Source organism: Rosa rugosa, chromosome 6 (genome assembly GCF_958449725.1).
Source record: "Rosa rugosa chromosome 6, drRosRugo1.1, whole genome shotgun sequence".
Taxonomy (NCBI): domain Eukaryota; kingdom Viridiplantae; phylum Streptophyta; class Magnoliopsida; order Rosales; family Rosaceae; genus Rosa; species Rosa rugosa.
Window position 1 is genome coordinate 35,075,787 of NC_084825.1, and position 14,770 is coordinate 35,090,556.

General features: G+C 43.8%; 1 protein-coding gene across 2 annotated transcripts; it reads right to left on the bottom strand.

Annotated features, from left to right (window-relative positions):
* Nucleotides 1-84: 84 nt before the first annotated feature.
* LOC133718806 (uncharacterized) lies at nucleotides 85-4,201 on the bottom strand. 2 transcript variants are annotated; one of them, XM_062145688.1, is made up of 5 exons: nucleotides 4,085-4,201; nucleotides 2,828-3,111; nucleotides 2,034-2,135; nucleotides 756-830; nucleotides 85-624 (listed from the first exon to the last, which is right to left on the bottom strand). In XM_062145688.1, the coding sequence occupies exons 2-5, from the start codon at nucleotides 2,909-2,911 to the stop codon at nucleotides 307-309; spliced, it is 579 nt and encodes a 192-aa protein (XP_062001672.1). In that variant the 5' UTR covers nucleotides 2,912-3,111; nucleotides 4,085-4,201; the 3' UTR covers nucleotides 85-306. The 2 variants fall into 2 exon arrangements, with proteins under 2 accessions (XP_062001672.1, XP_062001671.1); XM_062145687.1 differs by having other exon boundaries at nucleotides 726-830.
* Nucleotides 4,202-14,770: the final 10,569 nt, after the last annotated feature.

Here is a 14,770-nt window from a genome sequence, read left to right on the forward strand (position 1 = left end):
CATACTAGAGGTGGCATCAATAGTAGATTTTCAATGCTGAAACAAAGCTACGTTCTGGGAAGCAAAGCGGTTAGAACTTTGGAATATGATGAACTAGAACTTGCATAGAATTAATAAAATTGTAAACTGTCTGGTCTCTGCAATTGAAAATTTTAATCTAGATAAGAAAACAACCAGAACATCCAATAACAAACAATCCATACTCGAATTGAAAACTAAGGTTCCAAAGGTTTAGAAGTTTGAAGTTAAGGAAAACAGACAGCAGAAACATAAAGTTCCAAAACAAGTTTATTATAACCAAGAGCTTCAGGCAGATTCACCGCAGGTGCGAATATTGTGCCCAGCCCTGCCACAACGACTGCACTCTGGTTGCCTCCTATTGGCCACAGTCCTGCCTCTATCGATTGAAGGTGCTCGGACTATGAATGGTTGCTGAAGTGAATGGACACGAACTGGCATTTGCAGGCATCCAAAAGTTTGCATGTGTCCGCGTCTAATGGTTGCCCGGCGCCGGCGTCTAACAGTTGCCAAGTGCTGGCGAACAGTTGGCATGTGTGGAAGACCAATTGGTGGGATCCAAGGCGGACGCTGAACAATTGGGATGCCATTGATAGGGAACCCAAGCTGAAAGTTCCAAGAAGGAAGATGACAAGATTAGGAAACACACTAAAAACTAGTAGAGAGTATAAAGTTTTGAAAACTGGAGTGAAAGTAAATGATACTACCCAATCTAGTATGAAGGGTCGGGGACAAACATTAGTATCATGCCCAGGTTCTTTGCAAATAGTGCAGTATTGATTGCTTAGGTTGTTTGCACCTCCGGTCAGCAACTGAACAGTACGATGATAGTTGAAAAAGGAAGAAAAGGAAAAAAGTTAATTTTCTGTGTCAAAGTTCAAACTTCAAATAGAAACAAATAGTAAAACAAGAACTGAAATCTACATATTGTATCTCGTTAAGGACAAAGAAACTCCAGATTCACAAAACACAGATTCATGTGTAAGTGCATCAGCGATGTCTATAAACCCAATCTAACAGAAGTACTCATTCAGCTGTAACACTTACATGCAGCACTCAAACTAAGCTTCTTAGCTTTAGGTTTTGCCTGAAACTGAGACAAAGGGGAGAAGAAAAAAAAACACAGGAGGAAGGGCCTTGAGATTTTAAAATTCTTATCTTTTTTTTGTTCCCCTTCAAACATAAATTCTATTGTTAGGGGCCCATGACCCTCCTGAGTAAATGTATATACATACCCATCTGCAGAATTGATCCGAGAAACAAGCTAGTATTCAACTCTACCGCAATTTTCACATTGTTGATTAAGCACATTGGATTCCAGAAATTGAAATTGAAAATGTAAAAATAAGAAAGAAGTGGGAAATATGGTAGCAGGAAGATTTTAATAGAGGAGATATGTAGGTAGACAAATGGTGAGCCTGCAAGTAATCTGTTCAAGTATTGGATCATACTTATCCTGGATGTACCTATATTCCTAGAATAGGTTTGAAGTACAAGGAACATTTTATTGAGCAGAGACAATCGTTTTCTTCCCAATTATGGCCAAAAGATACAAGAAAGGGTTACTCTGCAAAGCAAAGATGTGAGGGGAATTTTCACATCATGCAACTTCTAGATACAAGAACATTGATTCATGAAAGAGATTACATAATCCAAGTGACAGCCCTAATGGTTCATTGATCTGATTCTGGAGCAGTGTAGCTGTGAAGCTTGCTTATATATTTTAATCATGAGCAACACAATCCGCAATACAAAAACACACTGTTTGAAACTCATATCCAACTAAATAGAAGAAATACAATAAATATAATAAAACCCTTCTCTTTGGGTAATAATTCTTAAATCAAGCCTCCAGGGTAACACATATTAGGTGCAGATTTTGAGGTCAGGACTCCTGATCTATTAGACACATAAAAGGTTATACATCCCAAGTTCAAAACATAGATATTAGCCAATGACAACATATTAGACTTACTAAATTACAGAATTTAAGGAAAGAAGAAGATCAAACTCACAGCTGAATAGTTGGACATCTTAGCTTCCTTATCATCATTAACATAACCCAACACATCTGCATATGTTATGGAATGGAAACCACTTGGTGGAAAGCAGTAGCCCTACAACAGCCATAAATGAAAACACGCAATCACTGAGTTCTGAAGCAGTAAAATCAAGGGAATAATAAGTTGTAAAAGTTTATCTCATCATTTTGTTGACTTGAAAGAAAAATCTATGAAAACCACAGCTTTAATATAGTGACCATGCTATGGAAAACTTAGTGCAAAGGAAGATAATTGTAAGCCTAAAAGCTCTACTATTTACATTCCTTTTCACTCCCAAAAGCCTTAGTTAATGTACAGTCGGAGATTCAGGAAGCAAATACACTACATGTTTTCAAGTATAAAATCTTATGTGATGTATTTCAAATCAAATATGCTAAGTCAATCTAACACCAAAAACAATATCCACTTCTGAATTTATAAAGCCAATAGTGAAAATTTTGATGGTGCTGAAGTATCACTTTTCTGATACTAAATCACAATAACATCATAACAAGAGAACTAAAATAGATTAATTAATTAATTACCACGAATTTATATGGTATAAAGTGCAAAGTGAGAATTAAATCAGAAAATCAGTCACGTCAGTCTGCCACCAAAACAGAAACCCATTATAGCAGCAATGGAACTCATGCTGGTGAAGGAAACACTGATTTACTATGATGAAAAATCTTTACCACTCAAACTCAATAAAATGATTACAACATACTAGACATAGAAAAAGGTCAGGGATTCTAGTGTTTATTTACCGAGGTTTCAGATTGATTCCCTTGGACTTCAATCTTAATCTCCTGGCCTTCAGGAATTGAGAGTGGCAAGTTCTTATCTGCCATAGTGCAAAATGATGCTTTCCCTCAACAGCCCTCTCAGAAATACCTCACTTGTACTTCCTCTCTCTTTGAGTGTTCTTAAAACCCCAAAAATTAGATAAGAACAAGGCATTAATGGGAGGATTCCTGACACAGAAAAGATGCCTCCAAGCCCACATGTTCCCATCCTCTCAGCGTTATTGACCAGAGTGGCCGAAAAGAAACTGCCATTTAAGAAAATGATTCTTTTTAGGAAAAAAAAAATAGAACGGATGGAACTGACAAACTAAACAGAGAAGCATTTTACCATTAGAAAGAAACGGACCAAAAGGCGGGATGAATTCCAGATAAGAGCAAAACATTACCCAAAAACACATCACCTTAGCACTTAACAGATCATCTTGATTAGATAACCAATGTCCCTTTTATAACCATGAACAAGACGAGTATCATCTATAGTAAACAGAGTCTGTCCTAAAACCAAATTAACTCAGGCACATCTGAAGCTTACATTTTCCTATCTCGCAAAGGTAAACCATATATATGTCCAGTTATGACTTTGAAACTATCCCATTTTAACAACTTATAGTCTCAATAAGTATGTGGTGCAATACCAATTACCAACTAAGCAAACAGCGGAAAATGCACATTCGTTACCAACCACACAAAGAACACTTAAGGGACAATTTGTGCTCATAACAAAATTACTAAATAAGAGTAGCTTAATCAGTACCAACAAACAGTAAAACCAATCAATCCATCAATGTCAATACACATTTCATTTTCTTATACACACACCGATACACAAAAACACTTAAATCCGAAACTCCCCATATGGCTAGCAATCTACTGATTGAGATACATAACCATTTAGCTTTTTTGAAGGTCTAACTGATAATAATTAACACCCAATATCATATAAAAGCAATAAAAACAAAGGAAAAATCATTTCATAGTAACTGTATTGGCATAAATTGCCAAAACCCACAAACCCCAATAAATAAAAATAAATTGAACAACACTAAAAGATCATCAATTTCAATATATACACACAAAATAATATTCCTCTGCATAAAAGTTCTGAACAATCTAACAAGTTAGTCTCATCAAATTAAACCATGGCAAAGAGAATGTTTAACAAAATCAAACCTTTCTGGAAAACTTATTGGACTACCAAAATTATTGAAGGGGTTTTACCTGAAAGCCTTCAGCTTTCTGACTTTGGATTTCTTCATCTTCTTCGTATTGCCAGAGCATAAATCCCTAGCTTTGCTGTGTTTCTCTTATTCACATTTGGGAAAGTGAGGCAACGACATCGTTTCATCTCTTCTAAATTATTATCGCCAAAACGACTCCCGCGCTTTGCGAAAAGGAATTTTTTTTTTTGTTAATTTATTTTAACAACGACCTACAAATTGTTAAAATAAATTAAAAAAACAATTACCAAGCTTCCGTCCATGAGATGTATAGATAAGAGTGAAAATAACTATTTAAGGGTTGTCATTTTTTTTCCTTTCAATGTGAAACATTTTTGTTTACCTATATGAATTAGGAATATATGTTGAAGATTAGACTGATGTAATCAATGCAAAAAAACAAACGTTTTTCTCACCCATGTCATTAACAGTTTGTTGACACCTAAAAATCCAGCTAACAAACCCAATTCATGCTTTAAGCCCCAATTCATATTTCGAGGCGAATTACACCCGCGACCATCACGCCACGCACGTGGACCCAAGCCACATTCAGGCACTTGAGGCTTACAAGAATGGGTGTGGTGTGGAAGGTTACGGAAAAGTATGAACCCATCGTTAGTTATAGACACTGGTAATTTTGGACTTGGGAACCAAAATTCAAGCCTAGTAGTCTAATCCTAACATGGGTAAGTGAAGAAGAGAGAGAGCCCAAAAGCCCAAGCCCAAATCCTTAGAACCAAACAAAACAGTAAATGTTAAACATAGGATTCTTGATCCCAGCCGCATAACATAATGTCATAGAGGAACATAATCCCAGCAGCACAGCAGAAATTCTGGGATTGTAATCTTACGAGCAGGTTTAAGCAGCGGGAATCCTGCAATAGTAATCCCAGCAGCATTTTTCACGGCAGATCTTAGGGATTAGGATCACAACCATACGCCAAAGGCAACAAGAGTAATGAGGCATCATGGCTCAACTCCTATAAATTGAGAGTTCTTGCTGCCACAATAGGGGCATTCAGAAACAACCCCAAAGAAACCCACATGGAAAGCAAACCCAAACAATTCCCCAATACTTATCCCAAAAACATGTAGGCAAACCCATAAACAAAACCAAGCAGTTTCCTCCAACACATATCCTAAAAACCTATTTCCAATCCAAAAACTCATCAACCACAATCTGAATCCAAGCTTTCATGGCTGCTGCAAATCTCTCATCTTCACTACAAATCATGCTTTTCTAGCTCCCACGCCACATACATCTTGCCAAGCCTCTTTTGAAACGATCAATTCATTGTCGTTAATATACAAGGAGCTGTCGGGAAGAACACAACAGCAAGCTTCCTCTGATTCTTATGTCCTTCGAAGTTTGCTGGGCCTAGTTTTCGCTAACTCAGACAAAGGGGCAAAGTTTTGGGTCCTTACCCATGAATATCCACTGCTGTACAACTCCGATCAAAAGTGCCCCTACATAGTTATATATCCAAAACCGATATTATGGTAGAATTTTCGAGAAGCATAGAGATGGTTGATGAAAATTTGGTTTTAGACATAAAGAAATAGATTATCAAATTCTTCTTTCCCTTGATCCAAGTTTTGATTTGCATGTGTTCTGTCAATCAAACAGATCCTTCCTAACACATGTTAATGAAAATTAAAATTTGAACACTATGTTGGGAATTCTAGAATGGTGCAAAAAAATATACTACTGAAATGAGTTCTGTACCAAGCTAAAATAAATAGAGACTAGACTCCAAACACACCCTACGAGTGTGGATAATTACGTGGGAAGTTATTCCACAAAATGTGGAGAAAATTGCTGCACATATTTTGTTTTTGATTTTTAATTTTTTTTTGTTAAATTTCTTTTGTTTTTCTTTTGTTTGTGAATTGACCATTTTGTCTTTCTCAAATATTTCAATTTAAATGTTTTTTAATATTTGAGGGATATTTTGATAAAAAAATTCTGTTTTGGCTGACAAACTCTCTTCTCTTAATAATAGTATAGATTACTACAAAGCAACTGTAAAAGCAACTGATATTGATACAACATATTCTTCCATTTCTTCCTCTTACCAAAACCATATTGTATAGTTTCAAACCCAAGTAGCCATTATGCAATTATGGGTTTCAAAATTGGCTTATTTCCATTCTTTGATGATTCCATCTTCATCTGGACAAAGATATATAAACTGTATTATTTAATAGGTGACAGCAACACAATGCCAAATATTATGAACATCCATATTCCCATTCAGCTGAGAAACCATTTGGTATCATTTCAAAAACAACAATTTACATGCATGCACAATCTAATATTCAACAATCTAATAATACACTAATCAATACGAGCCAAATATGGACAAAGATAAACTGTATTTTCGCTAAAAAGGTGATGTATTCAATTTGTGACAAACACACAATGCCAAACATTCTAAAAATTCACATTCCTTTTCAGCCTATCCAAATCCGAAAAACCGTTCTAAAACTCAAGACTTGTTCTGACTGCAGGTGCGACGGTTGTGTCTTGTTTGGCCACATTGTCTGCAGTGAATTGGCCTCCTTCTGACCACGAGCTGGCGCACATGAAAGCTATTCGCACTGCAGGTGCGACATTTGTGTCCTGTTTGACCACATCAACCGCAGCGCCTGACCACGAGCCCACGCTCATGAATGCGTGGAGGTATGAGGGAAAGAAGTGGTGACCTATAGGTACTTCTATTGTGCCCCATTTGGCCACATTGACCGCAGTGTATTGGCCACGAGCAGGCGCACATGAGAGCTGTTTGCACTGCAGGTGCGACATTTGTGTCCTGTTTGACCACATCAACTGCAGCGCCTGACCACGAGCCCACGCTCATGAATGCGTGGAGGTATGAGGGAAAGAAGTGGTGACCTATAGATACTTCTATTGTGCCCCATTTGGCCACATTGACCGCAGTGTATTGGCCACGAGCAGGCGCACATGAGAGCTGTTTGCACTGCAGGTGCGACATTTGTGTCCTGTTTGACCACATCAACTGCAGCGCCTGACCACGAGCCCACGCTCATGAATGCGTGGTGGTCTGAGGTAAAGAAGTGGTGACCTACAAGTACTTCTATTGTGCCCCGTTTTGCCACATTGACCGCAGTGTATTGGCCACCTTCTGGCCACAAATCCGCACCTATGAATGAGTGGTGTTTTGGGTCACATGTGGTCATCCAAGGGAAAGAATGGGGACAGGCACGTTAGGATATTGGAGCTAGGGTTAACCTGTGTGGCTGGGTAGAAGGTCGCCCCTATGGACTCTCAGTATGTGGGGGCCTTTACGTCTGGTAAATCGCTGATTCGATTGATCTCACTAAATAAATCAATCCTCATAAGAATGCTTTGAAACAAATGTTTTGTAAAACTAAGTGACTCAAAGAGAGACATACTTTGGATGTAAAACAAAAGAGCTCAGGATCAGTTACTGTTTCTGGTGGCTTTCTCCGGGTACCTCACACAGAATGATATACCACCTGGGGTACCCATCCAACTCCTAAATCATGTACCAAGAGCACAGCGTTAGAGGGGTAAACCCTACCGGACGGTTTACGCCTCTCCGATGCCTAAGTAAGATATCAATATATATAAGCGAATCGAGTAATAGTAGATCAAGGAGTTATTACCCGTAAAAGGTGGTTGTGCTGATGCTTTAATACTCGAGCAAGGGAAATGGGTTTCCCCTATCTTCGATGTGGGACGCATGTTGTCCCCTTGCAGCTATATCAACTTTCTGGTGTATATTTAGATGGGCTGTGCTGATCAGGTCCCGGGCCCCAGGTGGCTGTGGTGTCGTCCCCGATGAGCACCGTCATGGTGGGTTGTGAACCCGGTCCATGGCGTGGTACCTGGGTGTCTCGTCGGGCCCCAGGTGATAGTGCCAAACCTAGTGAATTACCCATTAGTATGTACAAGTCCCCCAAGTTCCTGTTCAAGATGTTTCTTGGGTGGGGACTTGATATTTTGTCCCAAGGTTTGGCACTGGTGTGCTTGTAGGGAGTCCCCCAAGTTCACGTGCAAGAGATGTCTTGAGCGGGTTACACTGTAGGTAGCTAATCTACAGTGCTCCCAATTGAACTTATTAGGGTTGGAGAGAACCTCCGATACCCGATGGGGTTGAAGGAGGGTTGGAGCCTCTGGTACCTGATGGGGTTGAAGGAGGGCTAGAGCCTCTGATACCCGATGGGGTTTAAAGGAGGGCTTGAGCCTCTGATACCCGATGGGGTTTGAAGGAGGGCTTGAGCCTCTGGTACCCGATGGGGTTGAAGGAGGGCTGGAGCCTCTGGTACCCGATGGGTTTGAAGGAGGGCTGGAGCCTCTAGTACCCGATGGGTTTGAAGGAGGGCTGGAGCCTCTGGTGCCCGATGGGTTTGAAGGAGGGCTGGAGCCTCTGGTACCCGATGGGGTTGCTGATGCATGCAAGGCACGTGGCGCGTAGGATCCGGAGGGGTAATAAATGCCCGTCGCCTCGGGTTCTGGCGGTTGGCGTGCTGAAGGAGTTAAAGAGTTAGTGGGACATGTGGCGTGATCTGGCGGTTGGCGACGCTTCGTTATCAACGGTTGTGATTGCGAATGAGTTGAATTTAAGAGGGAAAACTTCTGTTCCGTGTTCTCACTCTGCGAAAACTGTGGGAAAACTCTGCCAAAAATTTCTTTCGCTATTCCTTGTTGTTGCCATTGTCGAGAAGGAGAGTGACGAGCGACTGATCTGATTCTGGGAGAGCGAAACCGGTGGAGCGACTTGAGTTTGAAAAGGTACGAAATTGTTTCTCGCTTTGTAGAAAATCTGGGTGTGTTTTTTTTGCTTAGTTGTTGGTTTTCGTCTTCTTCTTTTTTTTCCTGGGTTTCTGAGTTCTCTGGTGAGTTTTCTGGCCTTCGATTGGTTTTGCACTATTGTTTGTGGTGGTCCTTGCTGTAGGCGTTGATTTTGTGATAGAAGTGGCATATTTTGGTAGGAAAATTAGATTTTCTGGGTTTTCTGAGATTATATATCTGGGTTTCCGATTTCTGGGTTCCTAGTAGTGGGGAGTGATCCACACTACGATAGAGCCCTAGAACTGGGTTTCTGGGCTGACTTTCCTTCCTCTGATTCCAGGTAGACTTCAGGAGTCGGGTACCCGTAGACTAGTAAGATGGAATCAGAAACAATAGCTATACTCGGGGGAGGGGGAGAGTCATCGTACCAAGCCTCAGAGAGGCAGGCGGAGCAGGCCATAGATGCCTATCTAGCCAGTAGCGGTACCCACGGGGGGCACTGGGGAAAGGAAACTGCTTCGTCAACTGGAGTGGTATCAGAGAGTTCAGGGAGTGAGGGAAGCGAGGGAAGTGAGGAGATTGATGGGGTTGGGGATAGTCCGGGTACAAGAGAGGTGACAGTAGCGATTCCCGAAGGCGTGCCACTACGTAGATACACGTTGGTGGATGGGACGACCTGTGATGAACCGGGCAGGAGCATGACCATGAAAAAGATAACCTCCGTGAGATTAAAGTGGGGGATACCGGACCAGGTGGATCTCAGGCCTCTTGGTCCCGGAGAGCTGGCCTGCAACCCTCCAAGTGGGTGGGTAGCACTTTACGAGAACCAGCTGCACCAAGGGTTGTCGCTGCCGTTACTGAAGCCAGTGCAGTACCTGCTAAGGATGCTTAACTTGTCTCCTGGTCAACTAACCCCAAATGTGTGGCGACAGCTGGTCAGTATGTTGGCAATGTGGGACCTGTGCGAACAAGGTTGGCCCACAATAAACGAATTCTGAGCCGTGTACCGAGTGGCTTACTCCAAGAAGTATGAGGGTACCGTGACATTTAACTCGCGGGACTATGAACCACTCGTTACCGATCTGCCCACGTCTCAGAGCAAGAAGTGGAAGAATAAGGTGTTTCTTGCTGGGGGTAGGTGGCAGATAAAGAATAGGAAATGGCAGGTTACGGGAACCTTCCAAGCCATCGGGGACCAGACATATGTGCTATCTGAGGTAGAGAGGAAACGCATTGCTAGGGTGTACGCCGTTTGGGCCGACACGGAGGGGAGAAGCTCCTACAGATTCATCTGGTACTCTATACTGGATAGGTTGGGTTTAGGAAGAGTACCTGGTGAGGAACTACTCGAGAGTTGGTCTAAAATATCTTCTTTTGTTATATATCTGAACGGGGTCTTGTTTGTCTTGCAATCAAAGTACTGAAGAGGAAACCCAGAAAAGGCAAGGAAGAAGATAAGATGGATGATCTGGCGTTGATGGACAGATTGCTGAACCAGGGAGATGAGGCTTTGAAGATCGATGTGGACCTGGAGGGTAAGACGACCAGGACCTCAATTGACGATATCTTGCTGGAGATACCTGACGAGAGATATGGGGAACCAGACCCCAATGCTCAGATAGAGAAGCGAGAAGGTCTATCCGGGCCCGAGACTGTTATTGAGATTGCGGGCTTGGAGAAGTCAAAAGGAGCTGGAGGGTCTCAAGCTTCGCTTTCGAGCGGGTCCTTTGGCAGTGAGGGAGTGCTACTCCCGGGGGTGAAAAGGAAGAGGATTCACCGGCACCGTCATCACAGCGGTGACAATGTCGAGGTTACCTACACTGGTCAGGATGTGAGGGCCGAAGTGAAGAAGGCCAAAAAGGGTCCCCAGGGCCCTCCAGAGTCCACACATTCCCTTAGTTTGCTATCATCGGCGGTGCCCATCATTCCTAGGAAATCGATCAAGCAGCTGCTATCGGAGTTCGGGGTGGCGGATGAAAGGTTTGTGAGGTCCATGCTTGGGGACCTCAAGGACATTGACCTGGACCGCATCCGAGCCAAGGACAATACTCCCCAAGAGAATAGGAAGCTGGCAAGGGAGTCGATAATGCGGGTACGTGGCTTATTGTCGTACAATGCTGTGTGTTCATATTTTTATGTTTCATTCCTTAGTGCCAATAATAGTACTGCTACCTTGTGCAGGCGCTATACAGCGTCTACGCCATCGATGCTAGTGAGGAAGATACTCACCTGAAGGAGGAAGTGAGTAGCCTCTCCGGGCAAGTGAAGTATCTTCATGGGGAGAAGGCTAAGCTGGAGAAGGAACGGGACTCCCTGAAGAGGAAGGTATAATCCTTGACTCCCAAGGTAACCGAGCTGGAGGCGGCAATGAAAAGGATCTCGGAGCTTGAGGGCGAACTCTCTGGGGCGAAGGCTGAGATAGAAAGTGCCCGGGGCTCTCTTAAAGAAGCTGAAGACTCTGTCAAGTCATGGAAGGCAAAAGCAGAGCATCTGGAGGAGCGCCTTCCCACCGAAAGGGAAGAGGCCGTTGCCGGGTACAAGGGCTCCCAAGAGCTTATTGACATGCTACTTGCTGCCCAGAACAAAGCCGTGATAAAAAAGTATAGAGAGTGGGTGGCAGGCGGGTACCTGGATGAAGGCAAATTCCGGCGGGGACTTCTTGAGAAGAAGAAAAAGGAACAGGAGGCTGCTTCCAAAGGAGGTGCCGGTGGATCGCAGAGTGCCGCTCATGACCAGTAGGAGTTGTCCGGAACTTTGTTTTGTTATTATTATTATTTTTTTTAGTAGAGGATGTCTTTGCCTTGAACAATGGCTAAAGAGCCGGTGCTTAATCCTTAATTCCTTTGCCAGGTAGTCCTGGCTTTTTGTGAATGGTGATTTTTTTTTTAACTTGAATGGGAATTTGAAAGGAATTAAAATTTCTAGGATTTTATGCCTCATTTTAAGCGTTTTCTTGCATTACTTATTACCAGAATAGAGTAACTGACAGTAGCTGTGTCCGGGAATGCCCGGTATAGGTAAAAATGCTAGAAATGGTCTGAATAATTCATTTTTCCATTCAAGTACCACATGGTGATTGATACAGGATGAGTACCCGTTGGGTAACTTTCCATAGCTGTATGGTCAAAACGCAAAAGCTAGGACAAGATGCTCCGAGAGCTACTTGTAATAGTACCGGAGGCGCTGCGTATTCCATCGGTGTCGGGAAGCGACTCCGTCCATGTCTCGGATGTAAAAGGTTGCGGGGCCTACCTCTTCGACGATCTCGTAAGGGCCTGTCCAGGATGGATCCAGCCCCCGAGGCTCTGGGTAAACCTGTTTCATGACCCAGTCCCCCAGCTTCAGTGTCCGGGATTGTACCTTGGCATCGTAATAACGAGCTATCCTCCGCTTGTTTGCCAAGTTATGCATGTGTGCCACATCCCTCCGTTCCTCGAGCAAATCAGCATCGAGCTGTAGGCCCTCCACTTTGGTACCCGCGTCGAAGTATTCGATCCCGGGACTCTAGATTTGCGTTTCAATGGGGAGGACCGCCTCAGACCCAAAAGCCATGCAGAAAGGGGTCTCTCCGGTAGCCTCTGTTGCCGTGGTCCTGATAGCCCACAGCACCTCTGGGAGCTTAGAAGCCCAAAGACCCTTGGCTTCATCGAGCTTCTTCTTCAGTATCTTCTTGATTATCTTGTTGACCGCCTCGACTTGACCGTTGGTCTGGGGGTGAGCCGGGGATGCATAGAGGATTCTAGTGCCCAAGTTCTCGGTGTAAGCCCTAAGTTCATCATTGTCAAACTGGGTGCCATTGTTTGTGACTATGGTGTCCGGGACTCCAAATCTGCAGTAAATGTTTTTCCATAGGAAGTTTTTCACTTTCTCCGTGGTGATAGCGACAAGGGGTTCTGCTTCCACCCACTTTGTTTGGTAGTCAACGGCTACAATGGCTTATTTGAATTGCCCCACTGTTGTGGGAAGCTTACCGATCAGGTCCAAGCCCCATTGGTAGAAAGGCCAGGGTGCAAGGGGGATGGAGAGAGCTATAGGCGGTGCCCTTGGGATGTTTGCATACATTTGGCACTTGTGGCAAGAACTTGATATTGTTTGAGCTAGGACCGACATGGTTGGCCAGAAATATCCAGCCCTCAGGGTTTTGTGTGCAAGAGACCGGGCCTCTGCATGGTTGCCGCATACACCAGCGTGTATATCCTTCATTATTTTGTGGCCGTCCTCTGGTGTCACACACTTGAGGCTGGGGAAGCAATGACCTCTTCTGTACAATTTTCCGTTCATGATCGTGTATCGAGCCGACCTTAACTGGAGTCTCCTGGCCTCAACCTTATCGTCCGGGGCCAGACTGTCGACCATATACTTTAAGATTGGATCCATCTAGGAGGCAGTGTGGTCCACCGTGAATATTTCTAACACCGTTTTAGAGGTGCTTGGCTTTTCTAGTATTTCGACCTTGTTAGCCCCGTAAGCTAGACTTGGAGAAGTAGCCGCAATCTTAGCAAGGGCATCTGCTTTGTTATTTTTTGCTCTGGGTATTTGAGTGATGACGTAGGAGGTAAATCTCTGAACCAGTGCCCTGGCTAGGGCCTGGTAAGAAGACATGTGGGGCTCTTTTGCCTCGAAGTTACCGCTGACCTGGTTCACAACCAACTGGGAATCGCTGAAGATATGAAGGTGCCGGATGCCTAGTTCCCGGGCGATCTGTAGACCTGCTATGAGTGCCTCGTACTCTGCGGCGTTGTTGGATGCCTTGAAGGCAAACTTGAGGGCGTACTCGTAGACTTGATCCTCCGGGCTGATTTACAAGATGCCGGCGCCACTTGTCTTTTTGTTAGACGCGCCGTCAACGTACAATCGCCAAGTTCTTGGTGGTTGTGGGTCCGGGGATGGTGGTTCCGATGTTCCCGTAGGTAGATCATGAGGGGGGATAAGTTCATAAATGAAATCTGCTACTGCCTGGCCCTTAATAGCCATCCGGGGCTTATACTGGATGTCGAATTCTCCCAATTCGATGGCCCATTTGATTAGTCTTCCCGATGTCTCTGGTTTCTGCAGAACCTATCTCAATGGATGATTAGTGAAGACGGTAATCGAGTGTGCCTGGAAATAGTGTCTGAGCTTCCTGGCCGACACTAGGAGGGACAAGGCTACCTTTTCAATGTCCGGGTACCTGGATTCCCCACCAGTGTAACCTTTTCCAGCGTAGTACACCGGGTACTTGCAATCGGAATCCCTCCTAATCAGAGCGGAGCTTACGGCTGTCGAAGATGCCGCGAGATATATGTAAAGCATTTCTCCTGGAACAGGTTTGTAAAGTAGAGGTACCTCTGCCAAGTATGCCTTTAGGCCGAGAAAAGCAGCTTCGTGCTCAGCGGTCCAAGCTATTACCTCGACGTGCTGGGTTTTCAGCAGCTTGAAGAAAGGAGTACACTTGTCCGTTAGTCTGGAGATGAATCTTGACAGAGCGGTTACCCTACCTGTAAGGGATTGGACCTCGTTCCTGTAGGTTGGAGATATCATGTCTAATATAGCCTACACCTTCTCTGGGTTCTCCTCAATTCCCCTTTGGCTAATGATGTACCCGAGGAACTTCCCTACTTCGACTCCGAAAATGCACTTCTGTGGGTTAAGCCGCATACCGTTGCGTAATATGATGGCGAAGACAATTGACAAGTTGGTTACGTGGTCCTCGGAGGTTAAGCTTTTGACCAGCATATCGTCCACGTATACCTCCATGATAGTACCGATGACCTCTACAAACATGGAGTTGACAAGTCGTTGATAAGTGGCACCTGCATTCTTCAATCCGAAAGGCATGACCTGGTAGCCATAAAGACCTTTATCTGTGGTGAAAGCGGTGTGCTCCTCATCTGCCGGGTTTATTCGAATTTGGTTGTACCCACTGAA